At 36.9% G+C, this 27,665-nt stretch overlaps 1 protein-coding gene across 2 annotated transcripts in view; it reads left to right on the top strand.

Moving 5' to 3' along the window:
- RGS14 (regulator of G protein signaling 14) overlaps positions 1-27,665 on the top strand; it is a 239,796-nt gene that overhangs the window by 71,764 nt on the left and 140,367 nt on the right. For both annotated transcript variants that reach the window (XM_053717075.1, XM_053717074.1), the window contains exons 4-6: positions 10,357-10,449; positions 16,600-16,743; positions 19,413-19,571. In XM_053717075.1, coding sequence (XP_053573050.1) covers positions 10,357-10,449; positions 16,600-16,743; positions 19,413-19,571 — 396 coding nt within the window. The remainder of the gene's footprint in view (positions 1-10,356; positions 10,450-16,599; positions 16,744-19,412; positions 19,572-27,665) is intronic.

Below are 27,665 nucleotides of genomic sequence, written 5' to 3'. Positions count from 1 at the left end.
GGGACGCCCCCCGACGCGATCCTATCATTGAAATCTCGTGATCATGTGCACGATCGCGAGATTTCAAATTGTTTACATCAGAACAGTTGTTCCGATGTAGACACTTTAACCCCGGCAGGAAAGGGTTAAAAAAACCCAACTTTATGGGCTTTATAAATAGATCATCTACAAAACATTTATGCAAAGAAAAAAATGAGTGTATAATGTCCCTTTAAGGAAAGTACTTCTCTGTGAATAGCATTTTTGGACTAAAATAAACTGCACCCAACAAGCTAACATGTTATTGAGCTGGTGTTTGTTTCTGAAAGTGCTTCTCTTTTTGTACGTAAAGCTGTGCCCCTGCCCTTTAAGATGCTACAAGAGATGTGAGAGAGGATGTGGCACTTTTCTATGGATTTATAAGTATACCAGTTACAGGGTACAACTAAGCTTAAAACAATAAGTTGTTTTTCCTAACTATAAGCAGAGTTTTTCATAGAATAAACATGATGCCAATCTACAATACACAAATATAGAAGGCATAGAGCAATTTACGCTTTTTGTTCTCTCTAGGAGTGTTTGGCAAGCACAATTTTTAGACAGAAACAAGAAGTATTTAATGTCTGTATTTAAAGGGACAGTATAGTATAAAATGGTTTTTCCCTTAATGTCTTTCCAATAACCTTTTTACCAGCTGCAGAGTATAAAATGTATGATATTTGCTTTTTTAAGGCTTATTTGTGTATATGAATTAGCTAATTTTGTGTTTTGAAGCCACAACCTAATAAAATGGGTTGAGCTTGTAGGTATAATCAGATCTCATTACTGTATCACATTGTGTACATATACCTGCTTCTTTATCTTATATCTGTCCATAAACCAATCACCAGTACATAGAGAGAACAATGGAAAATTTACATTTTATTACCTGATCTCTTCTATAACCCACTGGGAGTGTAATTTCTTCTGATGGCTGTGTTTACACAGCTTGACCTCGAGGCCAAAAACTTTCAGGATGGGTGGGGATACCACAGGCTAAATAAACTATTTCAAATGCCAATATAAGGGCAATGGAAATACTTGTAAACAATTTAGTACACTCCAGCAGGTAAAGTGGATCATTGGGAACAAATTAAAGGGGATAAATGTTTTGAGTAAACTGTCAATTTAAGTTTTATACACGTTTCATAATGATTTGAAAAAAAAAGAATATGCAAACACCTACAATATGATCTGGAAATAGCCCAAACTGTGTTTAAATGAGGCCCTGGGCATTGAATTTAGTGCAACATCCTGTTAAAACCTACAATAAAAGTGTTTTCTGATGAAAACACAAGATTTTCAAATGGATTATAATGGCTTTGAATTTGCAAACCCTTTAAAAAGCAATGCAGTGCAGGTGAATTATGATGGCTTAAAAACATTAGTTCTGTGTACGCAGTTATTTTTTCTGAAAACCACATTAGGCGGAAATTGACCAGAACGGATGTCTTAAAATATATTGCAGAAGGTAACTGCTCTATAAATACATAAAGAAAATAGTTTACAATTAATATGAAGGAACAGAAATCTAGAAATACACAGAAAACTCTTCTAGAGAAAATAATAGCTGCACAACCATAAGCTTAACCTTCTTCATTCACAATATTTAAACCTTAAATGGATATGAAACCCAAATTTTTTTATTTCATGATTCAGATAGAGCATGCAATTTTAGGCAACTTTTTTTCGTTCTGTTGGTATCTTAGCAGGAATGTAAGCTAAATGCAGCCAAAAATCAGCAAGTGCTACTCATGGTGCTGAAACCAAAATGGTCCGGCTCCAAAGCTTACATTCCTGCTTTTCAAATAAAGATACTAAGAGAACAAAGGAAAATGGATAATAGGAGTAAATTAGAAAGTTGCTTAAAATTGCATGCTCTATTTGAACCATGAAAGAAAGAAAAAAATATGTTTAGTAACCTTTTAAGTAAAAATAATTTAAAACAAAAAACCCCCCTGCACTTTATAGATTTATACAAAATGGCACCTATTTTACATAAAGACACATGTACACTATTTATTTTGATACTTGCGATTTGTATTAGTTCACAGAAACAAGAATTTATAAGCCCTAATACCAAAACAACTAAATAATATGAGGTCAGTAGTTGCTTCCAGGTGATTGTTATTACTGTGATAATCACTTGACAGCTAAAATGACACGAAACCACCAATTTACATTGTGTTAAGGCCCTCTTTAAAATGAGGGGTTTTATAATATAATGATAAAATCAGGGATGATAAGATAACCTAAATTAAACCAGCCATGGTGATAACTGGGTAGCCATCCGAGCATGTGACCCCTCATTTGCAATAGGGGCCCCTCTTCAAGAGAATGAAGCAAATTAGATAATAGAAGTAAATTGTAAAGTTGTTTAAAAATTGCATGCTCGGTCTGAATCATGATAGAAAAATGTTGGGATTCATGTCCCTTTAACCAATACCTTGTCCTTGATATGGAAATTCAGCATATTAAAGGGACAGTTCACCCAAAACTTTCTCCCCTTTAAATTATTCCCAATGATCCTTTTTACCTGCTAGAGTGTATTAAATTGGTTGCAAGTGGCTCCTTTACTCCTATTTCAGCATTTGAAATAGCTGATTTAGCTTGTGGTTTCCCAACCTATACTGAAAGTTTTGATACTGGCTTATACGCTATTGACAAGCCTAAGTAAAGACAGCCAGCAGAATAGATTACACCCTCAGTGGGGGGCATGATAGTTAAGTAATAAAATGATAATTTCCATTGTTCTCTCTATGTATTGAGCTTTGGTGTTCCAGACAAATATAAGATAAGGAAGCAAGTCTGTGTGCATAAAGTTATAACATAATGAGATCTGATATTACCTGAAGCTCAACCCATTGTAATAGGCTGTGGTTTCAAAGCACAAAACCAGCTACTTCAGATACACAAATAAACCCGAAAATGGAATTTCTCAAATATTTTATACTCTGCAGTTGGTATAACAAGTCATTTAAAATACATTAATGTAAAAACAATTTTACAGTGTACTGTCCCTTTAACATGTTAAGGTGGGCTATTATTTTATGACATATTGTTATTATCATTTATTTGTATAACATAAAATTCAGTAGCACTAGTAAAGAAGGGGTAGGAGGAATAAGCTGTATATTTTTTTAAGCAGACATTTTTGTGAGGGCTTAGTAGCTTTTAACCAATCATTTTTCATGGTCTTTACTTGATGTATTTTATAATTTATTGGATTTTGTTTCAAATGTTCGCAATGTATAGATTTGGTTTAAAACATCTAATAATTTAATTTAAAGGGACATTTTCCTAAAATAATTACGTATATATGCAAATGATTAGCCTTTAGACATGTTGATTTTTTGCCTTAAAATGTGAAGTAAAAGCTGTTAAAATTGAAACTGAAACTTCCAGCAAATTCCCTATGGCTGATAGGTAAAAAAAAGCTCAACCAATGAGCATTAGTAATTAGTAAACAATTTAATTTTGGCACTAGTTTACTTCACATATTGCCAGGCATAACCAAAATATTTTTCTATATTTTTAAAGGGATATGAAAATCATTATTAAACTTTTTTTTAATTGAGAGAGAACATGCAGTATTAAAAATTAATTCTTAATGTATCCTTGACAAGTCTGTGATTGGCTGACAGCTGCCACATGATAAAAAGAAAACTGAAATTTGTCAGAAAAATTGGTTATTTTAAATTGAAGGAAGCATTTTATTAGGCACTAGGGGGTCGATCCGATATAAAGCGTCGCCCGCAAAAGCCGGCGACGCCAATATTTGCGCGGATTTGGTATCACATATACGGCGTAACCTAGAAGTTACGCGCGTATATTTCTGCCGTCGCCCGCAGTTTTTTGGGCCATAGGCAGGTATACCAAACCCGCGCAGTTTGGTATCCAATATGCAGCGTAAGGACTTACGTGGCGAAAATGGAGAAAACTTACTCCATTTTCACCTCGCCACAAAAAGCAGCCGTAAGAAGCCTTACGCTGACTATTGGAGCCCCGTAACTCCCTAAACTAACTAGAAAATAAACCTAACACCTAACGCATGCGCAATGTCTATCTCCCTGTCAACCGCGATCTGCTAAAATAAACCTAACACCTAACGCATGCGCAATGTATATCTACCTGTCAACCGCGATCCCCCCCCCCCGAAATCCCTAATAAAGTTATTACCCCCTAAACCGCCGCTCCCGGACCCCGCCACCATCTACATAAACTAACCCCCTACTGTGAGCCTCTAAAACCGCCGCCATCTACCTTATCTATCCCCTAATCTGACCCCTTACACCGCCGCCACCTATATAAAAATGATTAACCCCTAATGTAAGCCCCTTACACCGCCGCCATCTCTATTAAAATGATTAACCCCTAATTTAATCTACCTACCCCGCCGCCAGCTATATTATCTATATTAACCCTAAGTATATTATAGTTAATATAGGTATTACATTATATATATTAACTATATTAACCCTAATTATATTAGGGTTAATATAGTTAATATAGTTACTATAGTATTTATATTAACTATATTAACTCTATCTAACCCTAACTAAATTTATATTAAATTAATCTAATTCATTTATAAACTAAAATATTCCTATTTAAATCTAAATACTTACCTATAAAATAAACCCTAAGATAGCTACAATATAATTAATAATTACATTGTAGCTATGTTAGGGTTAATATTTATTTTACAGGTAAATTGTTAATTATTTTAACTAGGTATAATAGATATTAAATAGTTATTAACTATTTAATATCTACCTAGTTAAAATAATTACCCAATTACCTGTAAAATAAATCCTAACCTAAGTTACAAATACACCTACACTATCAATAAATTTAATAAACTACTAACATCTATCTAAAAATACAATTAAATTAACTAAACTAAATTACAAAAAAAAACAAACACTAAATTACAAAAAATAAAAAAAGATTACAAGATATTTAAGCTAATTACACCTATTCTAAGCCCCCTAATAAAATAATAAACCCCCAAAATAAAAAAAATTCCCTGCCCTATTCTAAATTCAACAAATTTCAAAGCTCTTTACCTTACCAGCCCTTAAAAGGGCCTTTTGTGGGGCATGCCCCAAAGAATTCAGCTCTTTTGCATACAAGAAATACAATACCCCCCCCCATTACAACCCACCACCCATATTCCCCTATTCTAAACCCACCCAAACCCCCCTTAAAAAAGCCTAACACTAACCCCCTGAAGATCTCCCTACCTTGTCTTCACCACACCGGGCCGAACTCCTGATCCGATCCGGGCGATGTCTTCCTCCAAGCGGCAAAGAAGAATTCTTCCTCCGGCGATGTCTTCCTCCAAGCGGCAAAGAAGAATTCTTCCTCCGGCGACGTCTTCCTCCAAGCGGCAGCAAAGTCTTCATTCTTCCGGCGGCATCTTCAATCTTCTTTCTTCGCTCCGCCGCCGCGGAGCATCCATCCCGGCCGACTGCTGAACTTGGAATGATGTACCTTTAAATGACGTCATCCAAGATGGCGTCCGCCGAATTCCGATTGGCTGATAGGATTCTATCAGCCAATCGGAATTAAGTTAAAAAAATCTGATTGGCTGATTGAATCAGCCAATCAGATTCAAGTTCAATCCGATTGGCTGATCCAATCAGCCAATCAGATTGAGCTCGCATTCTATTGGCTGTTCCGATCAGCCAATAGAATGCGAGCTCAATCTGATTGGCTGATTCAATCAGCCAATCAGATTTTTTTAACTTAATTCCGATTGGCTGATAGAATCCTATCAGCCAATCGGAATTCGGCGGACGCCATCTTGGATGACGTCATTTAAAGGTACATCATTCCAAGTTCAGCAGTCGGCCCTGGATGGATGCTCCGCGGCGGCGGAGCGAAGAAAGAAGATTGAAGATGCCGCCGGAAGAATGAAGACTTTGCTGCCGCTTGGAGGAAGACGTCGCCGGAGGAAGAATTCTTCTTTGCCGCTTGGAGGAAGACATTGCCGGAGGAAGAATTCTTCTTTGCCGCTTGGAGGAAGACATCGCCCGGATCGGATCAGGAGTTCGGCCCGGTGTGGTGAAGACAAGGTAGGGAGATCTTCAGGGGGGTAGTGTTAGGCTTTTTTAAGGGGGGTTTGGGTGGGTTTAGAATAGGGGTATGTGGGTGGTGGGTTGTAATGGGGGGGGGGATTGTATTTCTTGTATGCAAAAGAGCTGAATTCTTTGGGGCATGCCCCACAAAAGGCCCTTTTAAGGGCTGGTAAGGTAAAGAGCTTTGAAATTTGTTGAATTTAGAATAGGGCAGGGAATTTTTTTTATTTTGGGGGTTTATTATTTTATTAGGGGGCTTAGAATAGGTGTAATTAGCTTAAATATCTTGTAATCTTTTTTTTATTTTTTGTAATTTAGTGTTTGTTTTTTTTTGTAATTTAGTTTAGTTAATTTAATTGTATTTTTAGATAGATGTTAGTAGTTTATTAAATTTATTGATAGTGTAGGTGTATTTGTAACTTAGGTTAGGATTTATTTTACAGGTAATTGGGTAATTATTTTAACTAGGTAGATATTAAATAGTTAATAACTATTTAATATCTATTATACCTAGTTAAAATAATTAACAATTTACCTGTAAAATAAATATTAACCCTAACATAGCTACAATGTAATTATTAATTATATTGCAGCTATCTTTAGTTTATAAATGAATTAGATTAATTTAATATAAATTTAGTTAGGGTTAGATAGAGTTAATATAGTTAATATAAATACTATAGTAACTATATTAACTATATTAACCCTAATATAATTAGGGTTAATATAGTTAATATATATAATGTAATACCTATATTAACTATAATATACTTAGGGTTAATATAGATAATATAGCTGGCGGCGGGGTAGGTAGATTAAATTAGGGGTTAATCATTTTAATAGAGATGGCGGCGGTGTAAGGGGCTTAGATTAGGGGTTAATAATTTTAATATAGATGGCGGCGGTGTTAAGGGCTCACTTTAGGGGGTTATAGATATAATATAGCTGGCGGCGGGGTACGGGAGCGGCGGTTTAGGGGTTAATAATTTTATTAGGTTGCGGCGGGGTAAAGGAGCGGCGGTTTAGGGGTTAATAGCTTTTTTATTGTTAGGCTAGTGAGGGGGGATAGCGGATAGAGGGTTAGACAGTGCGGGCTATGTTAGGGAGGCGTGTTAGACAGTGCGGGTGTTTTAAACTTTAGTCAGGTTTTATAGGCGCCGGCAGTTTCTAACGTGCCGCAAGTCACTGGCGACGCCAGAAATTTGTACTTACGCAGATTTCTGGACATCGCTGGTTTGTGAGACTTACGGCACGTTAGCATCTGACGGCGACCTATATGGGATGGCTCGAGTTGCGAGCTGAAACTGCGGGCGACGCCGGTTCCCTCGCTTGCGCCGCAAACTGCGATCGATATCGGATCGCGCCCCAAGTGATAAGCCTGCCCACAGGGCAGACTATTTAAAAAACAAACAAACCCCAAAGCTTAAATTACAAAAAAATGTTAAACCTAAACTAATACCCCTATAAAAAATCCCCCCCAAAAATAAAAACACCCCCTAATCTAATACTAAACTACCAATAGCCCTTAAAATGGCTTTTGTAGGGCACAGCCCTAAGTTAAACAGCTTTTTTACCTTTAAACAATAATGATCCCCCCTAACAGTATAATTGAACAAATTTCTCCATACATTCAGCATATTTTTGGCACAATTTTTCACTTATCATTTGACAGCTAATGGCACTTGATAAAATGCAGTTTTTGCCTTTTCAACATATTTGTGACTATTTCAAGACATTTTGGAATTAGTTATTTTTGCACATGGTCAACACATACTGGAAATAGGGAATAAGCCAATATATGGTCTAAATTCACTATGCCTCTCTGTTTGGTCCTAGCATTTGCACCTGTAGATGTATTCAGCAGCCACATATGTGATATCTTGTACAGAAAACAAGATCTGCAGGAAATGCCACAAAATGGATACCATGCCTATAACTTCAAAGGAAAAAAAATGCAATTGTGTTCTTAAAATGTTTCTTTTTATTTCATACTCACATCTTTGTGATATTAAAGGGATATGAAACTATTTTTTTAAGATTCAGATAGAACATGCAGTTTTAAATAACTTTCTAATTTACTTCTATTATCAATGTTTCCTTGTTCTCTTGGTATCTTTTGTTGAATTAGTTGATTGAATTTGTTGATTAGCTCAGGTCTGGAGCACTAGACGGCTCTTGCAAAAGGAGTATTATGCAACAAAGAGTATTATGCGAACAAAGCAAATTTGATAAAATAAGTAAATTGGAAACTTTTTTAAAAATAGTATGCCCTATCTTTATCACAAAATACATTATTTGGGTTTCATATCCCTTTAAGTTACAGTACTTGTGAGCTTTTAAATGCGATTTCTTTCAGCAATCACATTGTTACGACTGAGATATCACTGCACCGGTATGTCAAAAAATCATATTTTTAATACATGAGATTTTCCATACGAAGATTCCTCTGTCACAAGCTGATTACAGTAATGGACATATTGCTAAGTTGGCAATTTGTTATTTTAAATACATTTTTAATAAAAAAAAATAGGTTTATATAATTTTATTATGCTGTTATTTGTTAAAGACAAACCCTGTTCTGAACAGCGACATATTAGTAGTGATATTCTTTTAATAGAGTAAACCTTGTAATTTAGCGCTTTCACAAATTACAGTTTGTGAATTATTAAAATCCCACTATAGAAGAATATATAAGTTGAAATCAGAAACTTTCTTCTCAATCAATAATTGAAAAAAAAAAATACTTTTGCAGTAATAACAATAAAAATGTAATTAAGCAAACATAACCATATTTAAAAAGGTTTGCTCGAATGTGAGTAAATACTAAAGTGTATAGGTCTAGCTTCTCGTGCTCTCCCCTTCCTCTTTTTATCTGGGTGTGAGCCAAAGTGGTGGAGTTTGGGGAATTGTCAGGGGTGAGTTTTTTGTCCCACCAACCTTAAAAAACACAAGCCACCGCTGATTTTGAGGATGGGAGGTTATCCAGAGAAAATGTTTAAAGGGAAAATCTACTCCAGAATTTTTTATTGTTTAAATAGATATATAATCCCTTTATTACCTACTCCCCAGTTTTGCATAACCAACACGGCGGTTATACTAAAATACTTTTTACCTCTGTGGTTAACTTGCATCTAAGCTGATGCAGACTACCCCTTATTTCATTTCTTTTGATAGATTTGTATTTTAGCCAATCAGTGCTGACTCATAAATAATTCCATGGGAATGAGCTTAATGGTATCTATATTGCACACATGAACTAGCACTGTCTAGCTACGAAAAACTGTCAAAATGCTCTGAGATAAGAGGCGGCCATAAAGGGCCTGGAAATTAGCATATGAGCATACTTAGGTTTAGCTTTTAACAAAGTATACCAAGAGAACAAAGCACATTTTCTGGTTAAAGTAAATTGGAAAGTTTAAAATTGCATGCCCTATCTGATTCATAAAAGTTTAGATTTGACCAGAATGTCCCTCTAATTGAGGCCTCTGTATGGCAAACAATAGGTGGGAGTAGTTCAGTGAGTTATGAGATCCAATACACTTATGCTGCTAGATCTGTGAAATGCTATGGAAAAAAAAAAAAGATTAGAGATATATTTAAAGGGACAGTCTAGACCAAAATAAACTTTCATGATTCAGATAGAGCATGTAATTTTAAACAATTTTCCAATTTAATTTTATCACCAATTTTGCTTTGTTCTCTTGGTATTCTTAGTTGAAAGCTTAATCTAGGAGGTTCATATGCTAATTTCTTAGACCTTGAAGGCCACCTCTTTTCAGAATGCATTTTAACAGTTTTTCACCACTAGAGGGTGTTAGTTCACCTATTTCATATAAATAACACTGTGGCTGTGCACGTGAAGTTATCTGGGAGCAGGCACTGATTGGCTAGACTGCAAGTCTGTCAAAAGTACTGAAATAAAGGGGCAGTTTGCAGAGGCTTAGATACAAGATAATCACAGAGGTTAAAAGTGTATTAATATAACTGCGTTGGTTATTCAAAACTGGGGAATGGGTAATAAAGGGATTATCTATCTTTTAAAACAATAAAAATTCTGGTGTAGACTGTCCCTTTAAGCAAATGCCCTAAAAAAAATCTTCAGGGCAATAAAGAAATGTCTTCATCTAATGTTTTCAAAAGCTTTGCAGTTTTATTGTTTTTATTTTATTAATAGAAGAAATTCTCTCATGTATCTTGTAGGTATTTATATGTTTTACCTCCTCTTTGGTTTAAAATATTATTTCTATACTTGCAGGATTTTTTAAAGAAAGAGTACAGTGCTGAAAATATATTTTTCTGGCAGGCATGTGAGAAGTTCCAGTCTATCCCAGCTGATGACACTGAGCAGGTGAGCAATGGAATAACAGATTCAAGTCACCTTAACCGTTTTTTAACTGATATATATATATAAAACCAACCCCCACATTTAGTATGCATATTAACTGAAAATAACTAAACAGGGTCTGCCCTGAACATCATTTAAAGTTGGCTCATGTACTTCTTTCATTTCAATGCTTTTTTTCATAAGTTTGATCATTTTCTTCACTTAATGATCTGTGAAAATCTGTGGTTAACCTTAGATCTCAGAAAATCAGTGAATGGAACTTTTGAGAAACCGTTGATTTCCTGTCTATTTGTACAATTTTAAAACTGTTTTTTTTATGTGGTGGTTTACTGATGAATGGGTTAACCCAGGCCCTGTAAAAGGTTATTGGCATATATAAATATGGATCCTTAAAGCGATGGTAAACCTTAGGGTTTTCAAAAAAACTAGGATTTAACAATGATACAAATAAAGAGGACTTTCAGTAAGGAAGTATAAAATACTTCATGCTAAAAGTTCCTTTATGTGCCTGCAGCAAACGCTGCGCTGAGTGCCTCAGACCTCCCACGACAGAACCCTATTTTTTCAATGAGGTGAAGTTTCCACCGTGCGGCCCAGTTGGCATTATGCTGTATTACTATCACGCTATTGGCTAACATCAACTCATTGATAAAATAGGGTTCTGTCGTGGGAGGTTCTGAGTCGCTCAGCGTGGCATATGCTGCAGGCAAATAAAGGAACTTTTAGCAGGAAGTATTTTATACTTCCCCATATTTATGGCACTGGTAAGTCCTAGCATTTCAAAAACGCTAGGATTTACCATCACTTTAAACTGTGTTCCCCTAGCAAAACTTACATTTTTCTTCTGATTCTGCTTTACAGCACTTTAGCTCTATGTTTATGTTTAGGCATAATAAATTTCCATGTAATCCTGCTCTATATAAGAAATAAGATCACAACAGAATTGTTTCTCTATTACTGTCCATACAAAACAAAGACCTTGAATGGTCAGTTTACTTGAAAATTGGTATTGTTTAAAAAGATAGATAATCCCTTTATTACCCATTCCTTAGTTTTACATAACCAACACTTTTATATTAATACACGTTTTACCTCTATTATTACCTGTATCTAGGGTTGCCACCTCAGCCATGTTTTCCTAGACACTTATGAGTTACACATGCTGCAGGGTGTGCAGGGAGGAACATGTATTGTGTTTCTGGCTAGCTCTATTCATATTCCTCCCTGCACACCCTGCAGCATGTGTAACTTATAAGGGTTCTGTATTTTAAGGGACAGGTGGCAACCCTACCTGTATCTATGCTGCTGCAGAATGCCCCTTATCTTAGTGCTTTATTTAATTTTGTCAGGCTTTTTTTAAAGTTGTTTACAATCTTGCATTTTAGCCAGTGCCTGGTTCCTGTGAACCCATTTTCATTCTCCACAGAAGTAAGCATAATGTTATCTAAATTACACACATGAACTAGCAATGTCTGGATGTAGAGCAAGATTAAAAAGAGTTAAAAAATAAGCACTGAGAGAAGGGGCCTCCTGCAGGGGCTTATAAAAAAAGCAATCTTAGAGGTTATATAGTATATTAATATAACAATGTTAGCTATGCAAAGCTGAGGAATGGGAAGTACAGGTATTATCTTTTAAGCTAACATATCCTGTGCTTTTTTCTATTATAGTTAATTATTGGATCATTGTTCTTTTATATTTGTTCTTCCGTTTGTATTGTCATTTGGATTTAGTACAGCCTGTAGTCAAGAGCAGTGTTCCCTCTAAGGCCAGTTTCGTGCGCGGCCCAGCAGTGAAACCGCACCCTGCAATTAGCAAACACTGTACAATGCAGACTGCAAAGTATGATTCTCTTATTAACTGTTTCACTGCTGGGCCGCACAAAAAACTAGCCTTAGAGGGAACACTGGTCAAGAGCCATAGCACAGTGAGGTGTCAGTCCCTGTTCCCTCCCAGTTTTGTGAACGGCCCAGCAATGAAACAGTTAATTAGAGCAATTAGCAAACACTACACATGTAGGCTGCAGGTTGCAGTTCACTTATTAACTGTATCACTGCTGGACCTCTCACAAAAATGGCTTCAGAGGGAACACTGGAAGGCTGGTCTCAATGTTGACAGAATCTGAGATCCCCGAGAAACGTGTTTGATTTAACAAAATCCAAAAAACTAATGCCACAGAAAGCCACAATGTTTAATATGAAAGCTGCATTACATTGTGAGTTAAAGGCACACACCCAACCCAAATGCTTAAGTTGCATCTTAAATATTGCTCTCAAAGTGTGACAAAGGTTAACCCTCAACTGTTCACTAGGTGTCTAGTTCTATAACCTGTGCAGGTCTTACATTGATATATCAATAAAGATAAAGTATGAAGCAATGTTAGCACTTCCCTTCTGGTGCTCGCTGCCAGCCCCGGTTCTCCCAAACCGTGTGTAGAAGCAAGAAATATCAAAAGTGTCACCTCCAGGGGATCCAAGCTGCTCAGGTTAACTCAGAGGACGTGAGCAGCTTGGACACAGCGCCGCCACTTTTGATATTTCTTGCTTTACATTGATATACAAGGTAATTTAGCTAAATCTTATCCCTAAGTAATTGATACTCTTTTCACCAAATGGCATTATGGAAAATAAATTTGTGATTGTGTGACGCAATAGTTAAAACCCCAATTTTTTATTTCAAGATTCAGAGAGCACATGCAATTTTAAACAACTTTCCAATTTGCTTCTGTTAACTAATTTGTTTTGTACTCTTATTATCATTTGTTGAAAGCACCCCTATGTATGCTTACTGGTTGTAATGGGAGCTAGCTGCTGTAGCTGCACATATATGCCTCTTGTCATTAGCTCACCTGATGTGTTCAGCTAGCTCCCAGTAGAGCATTGCTGCTCCTTCAATAAAGTATACCGACAATGAAGCAAATGTCATAATAGAAGTAAGAAAGTTGTTTGAAATCGTATGCTCTAGCTGAATAATTAGTTTTTCTGTTTTGCTTTACGTCCCTTTAAGTGTAACAAATTGTTTATCATACAAACCTTTAAATTTCATACATTTAATTGGCCCCTTTCATTTTGCTTTGTCTCCCCTGGCCTGAGATTTACGTAGCTCAAGCTTCCTCCCTGTTTTTGTGTTTTATTTGGTTATAATATTTCAGTTAGAGGTTTTTATATCTGCCCTACGTGTTTAATTTTCTTAAAGGTTTTAATTAATTATTGCTCTGTTGTTAGTTTGCTTTGTAAATGTTTCCTCGGACCAATTTTAGCTTTGTGTTTTTAGTTTTACCACTGACTGTCCTTTTCAAATAACAAATAATAATTTCCTTCTAGTAAGTGTATGGAAGTATAAGTAATTATATTTAGATGCTTATCTCTTCTTTTAGCTTAAATATTTTAGCACATTATTTTGTTTAATTTCTCAGATATCTTTAAATGAACGTATTGCTAATCATGGCTCAAAATAACATTGTTGCTTTCTAAGAAACCCTTAATTAGGCTATAAAAGAAAGTCAGAAAATCTGCTCTCAAACCCGCGGGTTTACAGTTTTCATTGATGTAGTGATAATAAACCATCAAAGAAAACTCCTCTTCCAAGGCATAAAATGGTTGACCACAAGCCATCATTTGATAATAACCAGCATGACAATGAGCTTCTTTTTAGTGTTGACACGATCAGCACTTTTTAGATTAGCCTTGTGTCAGACCTGTTCAACTGATCACCATTCAAATTCTTATTTACAAAGTGAATATTCACTTATCAAATTTTAGAGTAAAAATAACTTGATGAACTCTAGATAGCACATTTATAGATTATTACGAAGTGCCTCAAAAGGATTTCAAAATTACACGTGCACAAACACACATAAATGACTCCTCATAGTGGATAACATTAGGATGTAGTGCCACTAAACATATACAAATGCTTCCTGCTAATCAATCTGAGGTAATAAATTAATAATAAATACTTTTACACTAATACAATTATTGGCACGTCCACTGTATCAATAATGTCCCTGTTAAAATTTGTTAAAAAGGCATACACACTTATTATTATATTTCTGAAACACAAGAGAATAATTGCACATGTATATTAGTACCACTACACATTATTAGAAGGAGTCAATCAACATACAGGCCTCACAACCTGTAATCGCTTTACACTCAACATTGTCATTTTGTTTGTCATTAATCACGGCCATTTTGGTTTTTGGATTTTGAAATCAGGAGATTAATAACATAGTAACATAGTAGATAAGGTTGAAAAAAGACTGAAGTCCATCGAGTTCAACCTATTCAAATCTAAAATACTTGCAAAAAGCTCCAGTTAAGCTTAAATAACCCCATTAAAATGTGACCCATTTAATACTAGCAATCATATCCATGAATTTTGTTTCTGCCATCTCTGTATATGGGCCTTGAATATATTTATATAAAGTAATCATGTCACCTCTCAAGCGCCTTTTTTCTAAAGAGAACAGACCCAGTTTGGCTAGCCTCTCCTCATAGGTTAATTTCTCCAATCCCCTTATTAGCTTTGTGGCCCTTCTCTGAACTTTTTCTAGTTCTGCAATATCTTTTTTAGCAATCGGTCCCCAGAACTGCACTCCAAACTCAAGGTGAGGTCTTACCAGGGCTTTATATAATGACAGAATTATGCTTTCCTCCCTTGAATCAATGCCTCTTTTAATACATGCTAGTATCTTATTAGCCTTTGAAGCCGCTGCCCTGCATTGTGCACTCATCTTTAGCTTGTTATCTATTACTACTCCCAAATCCCTTTCCTCCTGTGTTTGGCTAAGTCTTGTCCCATTTAAAAAATACATAGCCTGCTTATTTTTACTTCCAAAATGTAGAACCTTACATTTTTCCGTATTAAATCTCATTTTCCATTCACTTGCCCATAGTTCTAATTTTAGCAAATCCCTTTGCAAAGAGAGTTCATCCTGCTCTGACCTAATGACCTTACTTAACTTAGTATCATCTGCAAAAATAGAGATGTCCCTATTTAATCCTTGCTCCAAGTCATTTATAAAAATATTAAAAAGAACAGGGCCCAGTACTGAGGCAAATAAGGAATTTGTGTTGATTTTGAGAGGTAACAATTTCTAGATCGAGGGGTATTGATGGCAGAAGCATTGTAGGATAGTGATTGTTGAAAAGACAATGCCGGCTGAAAGACAGAAATCGTTGTTTGCTGAAACAAGTGCATGATTGTGATTAACCCCAAACTGGATGTTAAAGTACTGGATTGCTAACTTTCTGGCCTAAGGCTAAATTAGAGCTACACTATGCAATCCTTATATAAGAGTGTGCAGAAAATCAAATTGTTTAGATGGAACAGTAAAAAGTGTGTGCATTTTTTCCCTTTATGCATATCAGGTGAGCAACCCATAAGTAATATTGGCACAAAAGCTGCAACAATATATTGGTCACTATTATTTTCACAGCTGCTTTTGCAAAAATTTGAGATTTATTTGAGTAAATTACTGTTTTTAAAAGTGCATTTTTGCTCTTATGTCTTCCTGGAATCAAAGACCCCCCAAGAAGACTTACTTTATAAGCATATAGGATTATGTGGAAGCAGGCCTGCCTTTTGGGTAGGGCAAAATGAGCATCAGCCCTGGGTCCTGCACTTTAGTACAACAGGGGTGAGGGTATGAGAAGGGACAATGTACATGCTGTATTTATGACGTGTTTATTGTATCAAGAGGTGTAAAAATATAGTGTTATTCTTTATATAGGACACACTGAGTTTTAAGACAAGGGTGGGCCATACAGAGGCCAGGGCCCCACAAATGCTAAGGATGACTGCACAGAAGTAAAATAGTTTCTGTAAATATATATATATTGGATACAGGGGAAATAAGTAGCAGATATTTTTCATCACCAAAATGTTTTTAAAAATACAAATAATAATTAAAACACCATCTGCAATTTAAGAAACTATGTTGCTGATTGTTAATTTAAAATCAGTATTGTTTTATAGTTTAAAAAAAGTTGTTTCTTTGTATTTAATAAAACTTTTTATATGAGATGACATCATGAATTATGCAGATCTATCTTTAGCTACAAATGTAAACTTTCCTGGAAGTCTGCTGAATTAATGGTGGTACTCAATTTAAAGGTACTTTTTTTTTTACTTACTTTTTATTCATCCCAGCTTTCCAAAGAATCTCGGAGGATATACAAAGAATTCCTGTCCAGCAGCTCATTGTGTCCAGTCAATGTTGATCACCAGGCAATTATAACAGAAGATATGCTAGAAAAACCCACTCCTGATTTGTTCAGAACACAACAGCTGCAGGTCAGAACTGCACATACAATAACTACATAAATATTGTGACATTATTTGACCCTGCAAGATTCTACCCATTGATTGGTTCGCTACAAATGCAAGCTCATTTATCCATAATAAGCTACAAAACAGAGCAGGAACATGAATTCCACAGGGCTTTTCAAAAGTTCTCATGAACTGCTCTTGATTTGCTGTGTTAACAAAGTGACAGCATCAAACAATTTTAAAACATTTATTTTGCAATACAGTGCATAATGACTTATACAGTATATGCTTTTGAGTGTAACATCCATTTAACCCCTTAATGACCACAATGTACCCTGTATGTCACTGGTCGTTAAGGGTTTTTTCAGGACATAATAGCACAAGTCTAGCAAGAACACGCTATTAATGCACTCCCTCCAGCAGGCTTTGTGGAATAGAGCAGTCCCAACATTGGCGGCAAGACCGCGCTATAAAACAATCAAGTCCCAAAACAGGCCAGTGACATACAGGGTACGTCGCTGGTCCTTAAGGGGTTAAAACCACTTGTTTTTGTATAAAACCTGTGCTTTTTCCCACGCTCCCTATCAAAGCCAAAAGACCAAAGGACAGATTATGAGTGGAGCGTGAACAGTTATGCACAAATGAAAAAGGGTTTATCGCGGGGGTGTTTGTGCATTTCAGGTTTTTTGCTCGCATTACAAGTTGAAAGTAAACGCGATTGCTTGAGCGCAATTGAAATTAACACTTGTCGGAATAGCGCATACACGGATCGCAAATTCTCAATATACTGTGCCACTTGTAATCTAGCCCTTATATGTATATACTGTGTGTATATATATATATATATATATATATATATATATATATATATATATATATATACTTACAGACATATAAACAAATATAAATACACACATACATATGTACACATATATAGACATATATAGAAGTGTATTGGAGCCCTTTGCAGTCAAGTAAATGAAAACATGTAAAAACATATTTATGCAACGTTCATATTTAGTAAGGTGTTACTGTGTATTTACTGTAAATATTTCTATTTCACATTCCAATGTTCTGCACATAGGGGAATATTTTCTAAGTATTTCTAAAAAGATATTCCTATATATATCTATACCTATATATAATCATGTATGTGTTTGTGTGTGTATATGTGTGTATATGTGTGTGTATGTATATATGTATATATATGTATATATATATATATATATATATATATATACATATAGATAGATAGATATATCATATATGTATATATTGTACCAAAAAACATCATATATAGAAATATGTATTTAAGAATAAACAGAACAAATTATGCTATGTGAGAAACATTGGAATGTGAAATATGAATATTTTCAAGTTGTGTTAGCACACTTAAGAATATGCAATCTGGTTTACGTGCCCCATTGACTTCTATTGGGGAATACAGGCAATATTCTAAGTTCGGCTTTTTGGGTTAGCGTACAAGATCGAAAATCTTTCTTTTACTTTCAACTTGTAATATGAGGGCTACCAGATGCACACAAAAATTCCACTTGTAATCTGGCCGAAAATCTGTAACCTACATTTTCAAAATGCTGCAAATTGCCTAAACCAGCACTTTTACAGAATTTGTATGTTACGGAATTTCTTTTTTGGGATTTACGTAAGTTGTACAATCCCAATTTTATACAAAAGTAAGAGGTGTTTAATGTAATTATAATACTGCAGTGTTTATGCTGGATGCCTCAATGGAAAGTGACATTCAGGTTATGGCTAGTTACAAATATGATTCTGATAACACTTAACCCCTTACAGGGTACGTCACTGGTCTTCCTATGGGGGTGTCTTTTTCAATAGCGCAGTCTCGCCACTGGCAAGCCAGCAGGAAGGAAGGAGGGTCTAATAGCGCGGTCTTGCCGCTCGCAACAAAATCTGCGCTATTATAGCCAGACAATCCCAGAAAATACAGGGTACATCACGATCATTAAGGGGTTTAAGGACCATTTAATACAGTACAATTGGATAATCTACTAATATATAACAAGACAATGCAATAGCACTTACTTTGTATTTCTAATGCATAGAAGATTTCTTTTCTGGAAACTTTTAAAGGTAATCCTATTTTCCCTCCTCTTTTAACATGTGACAGCCATTATCTAACCAAAAATATGTTTATACTGTGCACTCTTTTACATGCTCAATAGGAATTGGTGCATCAGAAAGTGTGCATATAAAAAGTTTGCACACATTTTGCTAATGAATATGAATTGGAGAGTTTTTTTAAATTATATGCTTTTTTTAATTATTAAATTGTAATTTTGATTTTAGAGCCCCTTTATATATATATATATATATATATATATATATATATATATATATATATATATATATATATATATATATATATATATATATATATATATATATATATATATAGTATATATGGGGGTTAAAAGGAGAGGATGGTTTATTTCTAGCTGAAATTGTCCAAAAATAAAACTGATGTCCAACAATACACTCATTTTGCATACCATAATTATATTTTACATTATAGTAAGGGCTGGCGTTCATGTGGCACTATCAACTTTTGTTTTATTTTGTGTAACTCTCTATTGTTTTTCTCTTTTTTTGCATTTAAGTTATTTTTTTTTTGTCTGGTTTTAATTAAAACCGTAAATCTGTTCTTTCTTTAGATTTTCAACCTGATGAAGTTTGACAGCTATGCACGCTTTGTAAAGTCACCTCTTTATCAAGAGTGCATGGTTGCTGAAGTAGAAGGAAGGTCTTTACCTCATCTCAGCTCTGCAGACTCCACTGGCCACTGTACCAACCACACAACTGGTGCTATAAAGGTAAAACTGAGGCTTACTACAGATGAGGTATCATTTTCCTTACTGATCTCCATGTTTTATTTGTATTTATTTATGTATTTTTTTTTTTTAATAACTTTATTTATAATATGAAGATCCATTTCACTTACAACACAGTTATTTCAAGTAATGCAGATACTTCGTGATTAGTTACAGCAGCATGAAGGGTGGCAATAAATATCCGGGAATACAGTAGCTTACAGTATTTAAACACAAAATGCAAATTTATCAGCAGTAATACTTCCCAAGCTGTATTATAATAAGATACCATGACCCTGAGTTCTGTCAGCTTTTAGTTGAAATGTCCTTTATGAAGCGGCCTGGATCTCTTTTTTTCAACATTTAGAGAAGAAAGGAAGAAAGAAAGATAGGCAAGAAAGAACACAGAGAAAAAGGACAACAAAATAAACCAGTAAAACTATTCAATTTAACTTAACTTACCCAGAATGCGTCCAGATCGCCCCCCACAGGCCAGCATCAGAAACATCTTAGGATAGATAAGAGTTCAGTCAGCAGAGCATTCACACACAGGTATTGCTAGTCTAGGTTTTGCTGTTTGGGAAGCACCAATTACCCTTCAGATTTTCATTTAGGATATATAAGCTATTCCGAAATGGGAAGATAACCCTTTTTGTAACTGCATCTGGCAAATACCGTAGATATGTTTCCCATTTATGGAGAAAACGTTTAATTCTTTTCTCAGGGTCTCCCTTTGTATCTGCTTGCTCAACTAACATCTGAGTATGTATGTTCCTGATTAGTTTTTGGAATGGAGGGGACTTATTGCTGGCCCAACCCGCCAAGATGTGCTGTTTTGCCAGTGTGATAACTGTGGAGATAAAGGTGTCTGAATTAAGTCTCTCATTAGTGGATACTAAGAATATTATATGTTGTGCAGAAAGTTCGACCCGCATTTTGGTGACCTTGGTCAGCCAGTAAGATATTTTCTGCGAGTAACTTTTCAATTTAGGGCAGTTCCACAGTAGATGTATCCAATCTGGTGCCCCAAAGATGCACTTTGTGCACATATTCCTTGCCCCTGGTACCCATTTAGAACGAAGACCGGGTGTTATGTAAGCCTGCTGTAATATTTTTAAATGGGATTCTCTTAGGGTGGAGGAAATAGTTATGGCCTGTATTTTATCTAAGCTATCTTCGATCAGAGGTTTGTCTACCATTAGAAGATCATATCCCGACCATTTAGATAATATCTTTTGCATAGCAGTGTCTTCTAGATGGAGGAGCAAGAGGTTATATATATGCGTGAGTTTATAAGACCCTTGTCTTGCCAATATGCAAAGCTTATCTATATTGGATGCATCCCTGGTAAGTAAGCCATCTGATTTCAATTTATTTATATAGTGTCTACAATGAAAATACGCAAATTTGTGAGTACCGGGGAGGGCGTACGTGTTTTGTAATTCCTGAAAGGATAGGATTTCCAAAGTTACAGGGTTATACAACTGCCTAAGTGTAGTGAGGTGTTTCTCCTGCCACAACCGAAAGGTTTCTGTAGTATAACCAGGAAGGAACCGTAGATTCCCTTGGATTGGCAAATATTTACTCACCGACTTATCCACCCCCCAAAATCTACAAAGTTTGGCCCATGCTCTCAAAGGATCCCTGTAAAGAATATGGTTTTGTATATGTGGTGGCAGCGAGGACATGTCCGCATGGGGGAGAAATGCAAGATGTATCGGGGCAGTAAGACGTTGTTCCAGGACAGGGACAGTGAAATGATTATCACCAACTAGCCAGTCGAGAATTAGTTTTGCTAAGGTAGCCCAATTGTACCATACAATATTAGGGAGACGAAGACCACCCCTATTCGTTGGCATCATCAGGTAATTCTTCCCTATCCTATGTTTTTTCCCTCTCCAGATAAACTGTCCCAGAGCAGTTTGTAGTGTGTTGGCATCCTGTCTTGTGAGAAGCAGTGGCAACATCTGTAGGGGATATAAAAGTTTGGGCAATGCAACCATCTTAAAGAGGTGTATCCTGCCTGAGAGAGATATTGGTAGCCTTGCCCAACCCAAAAGTAAGATTTTGATGTTTTGAACCGTTTCTTTGAGGTTGAGGTGATATAGTTTATTAGGATTGACATGTAGTTGTATGCCTAGGTATTTAAGTGAGCCCTCTGTAATTATGAGTCCTGCGTGCTGTAATGGGATATTCCGTTTGTTTTGTAGCCATACAACCTCCGATTTGTCAATGTTTGTTTTGTATCCAGTGAATGTGCCGAATCTCTCAATTATGTTTAAAACTGGTTGTAGGTTGGCATTAGGATTTCCTATAAATAGTAGTAGGTCATCAGCATATAATGACAAATTTTGTGTATGGTCCAGTAACTTTAATCCTTCACAATTTTGCCTGATGTAGCATGCTAAGGGCTCTATGGCCAGGTCGAATAATAAGGGGGAGAGGGGGCACCCCTGTCTCGTGCCTCTTTGCAGTTCAAAGCTCACCATTAATGATCAGGGAGGCCCTAGGAGCATTGTATATTCTATGAAGGAGGCCTGGGAAGTTACCGGTAATGTCAAATTGTGTTAAAGAAGTGTGTAGATGGTCCCATTCAACCCTATCAAATGCCTTCTCAGCGTCTAGCGCTAAGAGGCATGCATCCGGCAGTGTGGGAGGTTTAGGGGAATGGGTGTTATACCAGTAATGGGATATGATTGCTAATGTTTTCCTAATATTTGTTACTGAGGAGCGACCCTTAACAAATCCAGTCTGATCTGGGTGGACAATTGAGGGTAAAGCCATCGTTAGCCTATCTGCTAAAATTTTTGTTAATATTTTATAATCCCCATTCAGAAGTGAGATTGGTCGGTCTGATGATGTAAGGGTAGGCTCTCTATCTGGTTTGAGTAGGAGGCAAATATTTGCATCAGTGAATCTACTATCTATTCCTGTGGTGCCCTCCAGGTACGCCGAGTATAGGGATGATAAAGTAGGCGCTATTTCAACGCTTAGGATTTTGTAAAACTCTGATGGTAGCCCATCAGGGCCAGCTGCCTTCCCAAGTTTGGCATTACGTATGGCTTTAATCACCTCGCGTGTTTGTATTTTGGCGTTAAGTAGGGATTTTTGCTCAGTCGTTTTGCCTCCAAGTTAACCGGTTGACTAGCGTATAGATTAGTGTAATAGTTTACAAATTCTGTCATAATGTCCGTGGGTGTCGAAGTTATGCGAGAGTGAGATTTAATAGCTGTGATGTAGGATTTCGGTCTATATAGCCTGACCAAGTCTGCCAGAAGTTTACCTGATCTATTGCCATGTCTGAAGTACCTGCCCTGTCTATGTATGTGAAAGGTGTTGTTCTGTTGGGCCAAGAAGGTATCTCGGGATTGCTTAAGATCATAATAATTTTGCTGAGATATTGGTGTGGGGTTATTCAAGTATGTATTATATGCCTCGGTTAGTTTAGAGAGGAATTCATTATCTATCCTTTTAAGAGTTTTGTTATGATGGGCTGTGAAGGAGGTGATGTGTCCTCGTATCACCGCCTTTGAGGCATGCCAGAATAAGTTTGGGTCGACACTATGCTGGGCATTATCTGAAGCATAATGGATCCAAGATGATTTAAGGTGCTGACGGAAGTCAATATTGTTATATAAATAAGTTGGAAATCTCCATGTCTTATTGGGGGGTTTGTTTGGCAGTGTCTGGAATACTAGACTAATTGGGGCATGATCCGAGATTGTGATTGGACCTATATTAGCATGGTGGATTTGAGGTGATAGGGTGAATGAAGTTAAGAAGTAATCAATTTGTGAGAGAGTGTTATGTGTTCTAGATAAACAAGTGTAATCTCTGCTAATTGGGTTTTGCGTCCTCCATATGTCTACCAGGTCTAGTGTGTCTTTAAAGGATTTAATTAATTTCACTTCTCTTTTATATCTCGACGTACCCATTTTGGAAGTGGATGCTGTGGCGGGATCTTTGAACCTGTCTAGGGGCAACGCCTGAACCAAATTAAAATCCCCCCCCCAGAATTATGGGAGCATTATTAGTAATTATTTTAGCTGATAGTGTCGTCCAAAAAAGCAGGACTATACTCGTTGGGACCGTAAACATTACAGATGGTGTAGTTGGTCGAGTTAATTTGTAATAAAGCTATTATAAATCTGTCCTTCTGATCTATCTCTATCTTTGAGAATGAAACTGGAAGGCCCTTCCTGACCAGAATGGCCACTCCTCTTTTCCTGCCCTCTGTAGGGGAGAAGAGAATCTGCCCCACCCAGCGGATTTTTAATTTTTCATGTTCCTCTGTGGATAGTTTGGTCTCCTGAAGTAAAGCTATATCTGCATGTAGTGTTTGTAGGTGTTGAATAATCATGCTTCTTTTTGCAGGTGAAGTAATTCCCCCCACATTCCATGAGATCACCTTAAGCTGTGTAGTCATGGAGTGCTAAGTGTGAAAAGTGTGGCTAAGTTATTGTGTGGGAGTATACGAGGTCTGGCAAGTAGGAGGGTAAACAGGTGATTCCCCTGAGTGAGAAAGGAGAGGACGGGCACCACACAGCAACACAGCCTGGAAAGAAAGGTCAAAGTTATAGAAAAACTCACAGTTGGGCGGTATCGTTGAGAAGACAGCCGATGTATGCAGTCTGTGGGGGGCGAGAGGATTGACACCCAGGTTACATTCTGATCAGCAGCTTCAGAAAGCGGAAAGGCTAATAAAATAAAAAAAAACAACACATCTTTAGACATAATGATACAGATATCCCATCGTTCCCCATCCCTGAGCAAGGAGATATAGACTTGTATTATGCTAAGTGTCTCATGTTTCGGGGGGTGTACCTCACTTGTACTTCTATTATAATGGACCATTGCTGTTTTGTCAATATGATTGTATGGCAGATAAACTATATACAATGTGCTAACTTTTCTTGGGTGACAAGATCTTGTAGGGGTCTGAGCATGGCTGAGTACCATGAAGGCTATTTGTACACAGGGTGGGAGCACCTCCACAGGGAATAGAGGCTTGTGAAGTCTCACTGAAAAGGAGCAGGGTGTATAAGAGAGCTCGGGCACCCTAGGGGCGCCCCTGCCAGGGCAAGACACTTTCGGGGCGGTGGTGAGGGTGGAACAATAGTGAATAAATCTGACATAACGGTAACAGCAGCAACAATAGAAACCTTGACAATACAGTGTGTGCGGCCTATGTGGACCATGAGGTGGGACTGGCCTATTCACGTCTGGTGTAAAACTGACACTTAAAAAACCCATAAATGCATGACACAACAAAAAACACAACAGAATATACAACAGATTTCCCAAACTCAATATAGGGAATAATGTCCAAGGGGCCTGCGCTGGCATCAATGTATTTAAATTTGCATACATTTGTTTTATGTTATATTGCTATAGAGACTAAAGATAAGAGAGAAGAAGAAAAGAAATAAAAAGTACATAATAGAAACAATACAAATCCTTGGTGAAACAGCATCAACCCGCGTCTTGTCTTCTCTCTGAGGCCAGGTAGGCCTGTGCTGCGGCGGGGGAGTAAAAAATCTTGGGTCCTGAGTTCGTTTGGAGTTTCAACTTGGCAGGATATAGGAGGGTAACCTGACGGTCCTGTTCATGTAGCTGTGAGCAAAGTGGAGCAAAGTCCTTTCGCCGTCTAGTTACTTCAACTGAAAAGTCCTGAAACAACAATAGACGGCGGTCTTCATATTTAAGCTCTTTAGTGGTTCTGTAGGCTCTCAACATGGCTAGCTTGTCCTGATAATTCAGGCATTTGAAGATGACTTGGCGAGGCTTATCTTTGGAGTTACCCAGATGCCTGTCCGGGCCTATACGATGTGACCGCTCAATGTCTATTGGTAAATAGTCAGATGACATTCCCAGCAATCTGGGGAGAGTAGATGCAGCAAAGTCCAGTAAATCCTTATCGCTAACAGTTTCTGGTACACCCACTACACGCAGATTATTTCTGCGGCTGTGGTTCTCCAAATCCTCTAATTTGTCTAACAAGTATTGATTCTGTTTTAAGAGGTTCTTTATTGATCCTGCCGATTCTTGTTGGCGATCTTCAACTTCTGAGATTCTATGCTCTGCAGACGTGAGACGTGTGGAGAATGCTCTTACCTCGCTTGTCAGAGTGTCTACGCCAGCTTGTAGCGAATCCATCTTCGGTAAGAAAAAAGCTTTAAGCTCTTGTAGTAAGGAGCTGTGATCACCAACAGATGTGTTTTCATTATCTGAGGTTGCAGAGCTAGATGCAGGTGTTTCCGTAGAATTTTTGAGTTTTTTGTCATGTGTCCTGGATCTGTGACTCATATTGTCTGTTAGAGGCGGAGACAGCCTTTTAAAGTTGTCGTTAACTTTCATAGAGTAGAAAAAAAAGAGGAATTCAAAAAAATAGGTGTATGGCTTTTTCCTTCTTTGAATGCAATAACGTTCTTAAACTTCACTGCAGCCAAGATATTGTTGACCCCAGAATGCATGTATAGGCCACAGCTCAATTCAATGGTATACAACAGTCTCTAGTCCCAAGCATTCCAACCCACACTGGGTCCAAACAGGGTGAATAGGTATAGCATAAGCTTACTTCTAGACAATAAAGGTCTCTAATAGGGTCACCAGCATATCTCTCCTCCAGCACATATAGCAGCCTGCGATATAAAGCTTGAAAAATGGTGCTTTATAGTGATCTGTTTTGCCTCTGTGCTTGTTTCAGTCAAGGAGCGACAGAGTGGTGTGTTGCATGAGCCCCTCTATTTCCATTCAAGTTACTGGGAGAGTGATTTGGGCCCAAAGTTGGTAGCAGGAGGGCCTTGAGGTGTAGCTGCGTCACAGCAAATTATTATGGCAGCCTGCCTGAGGTCTGCCCAGTCACATAGAGTTTTCTGTGAGCAATGTGGTGTTGTGTGGGGGAGGCTGTCACTTTTTCTTACCCCAGGGAGCGATGCTGCCCTGCAGGGGTTCGTAGGAGCGATCCGGAGCTCTGTCCAAAATGGCGACTGTTCGCGCCTCTGCTTGCGCCTCTGCCTTCCGTGGGCCAGGACTGATATCAGGGTCCTGCGCTGGTGCTGTTTTCGGCCAAGAAAGGTCCGTGCTGTACTCCGCTGCCTGTCTGGCAAGAAGATATTGCGGGGGCGACCGGGAGAGCACAGTTAGAACAAATGCTGAGCTCAAAGGCATGGAGCTCCGTTATCGTGCTGCTCTCCAGTCGCCCCACCCACCGGAAGTCCTTATTTATGTATTTTTAATTGTCATCTGCCACCAGATTCTTGAGGTAACTACTGTACTCCACCATCCTATTTTTACAATCCAAAAATAAAATTATGATGTGAACATCCATCCCAGTTTTCAAACCTAAAATAATCTGTCTACATAATCTATATACATACTAATTATTAAAGGGGCAGTAAACACTTATTATGGATTATAATATAAAATGCTTAATTTATTATAAACAGTAAAATAACTTTAAATTATACTTCCATTATTTATTTTGCCCCCTTTCCCTATAATTTAAGTTTGCAGTTTGAGGATTTGCAGTCCTGAAAACTGAAAGAGCACATGACAGGCTTCACAATCTTAAAGGCATATAAAATTCATTGTTGTAATACATTTTTTTAATAAGCAGTGGCTTACACTTAAAGGGACACTGAACCCAATTTTTTTCTTTCATGATTCAGATAGAGCATGCAATTTTAAGCCACTTTCTAATTTTTTTCCTATTATCAATTTTTCTTCGTTCTCTTGCTATCTTTATTTTAAAAAGAAAACATCTAAGCTTTTTTTTTATTCAGAACTCTGGACAGCACTTTTTTATTGGTGGATGAGTTTATCCACCAATCAGCAAGAACAACCCAGGTTGATCACCAAAAATGGGCCGGCATCTAAACTTACTTTCTTGCATTTCAAATAAAGATACCAAGAGAATGAAGAAAATTTGATAATAGGAGTAAATTAGAAAGTTGCTTAAAATGTCATGCTCTATCTGAATCACGAAAGGAAAAATTTGGGTACAGTGTCCCTTTAATATAAATCATTTCAATAACTATCAGTCATCGTTTTAAATGGATTTGAACTTTTATTTATTTATTTTTAACTTTATTTGTG

Source organism: Bombina bombina, chromosome 6 (genome assembly GCF_027579735.1).
Source record: "Bombina bombina isolate aBomBom1 chromosome 6, aBomBom1.pri, whole genome shotgun sequence".
NCBI lineage: Eukaryota > Metazoa > Chordata > Amphibia > Anura > Bombinatoridae > Bombina > Bombina bombina.
This window is presented reverse-complemented; position numbering and strand designations above follow the sequence as displayed.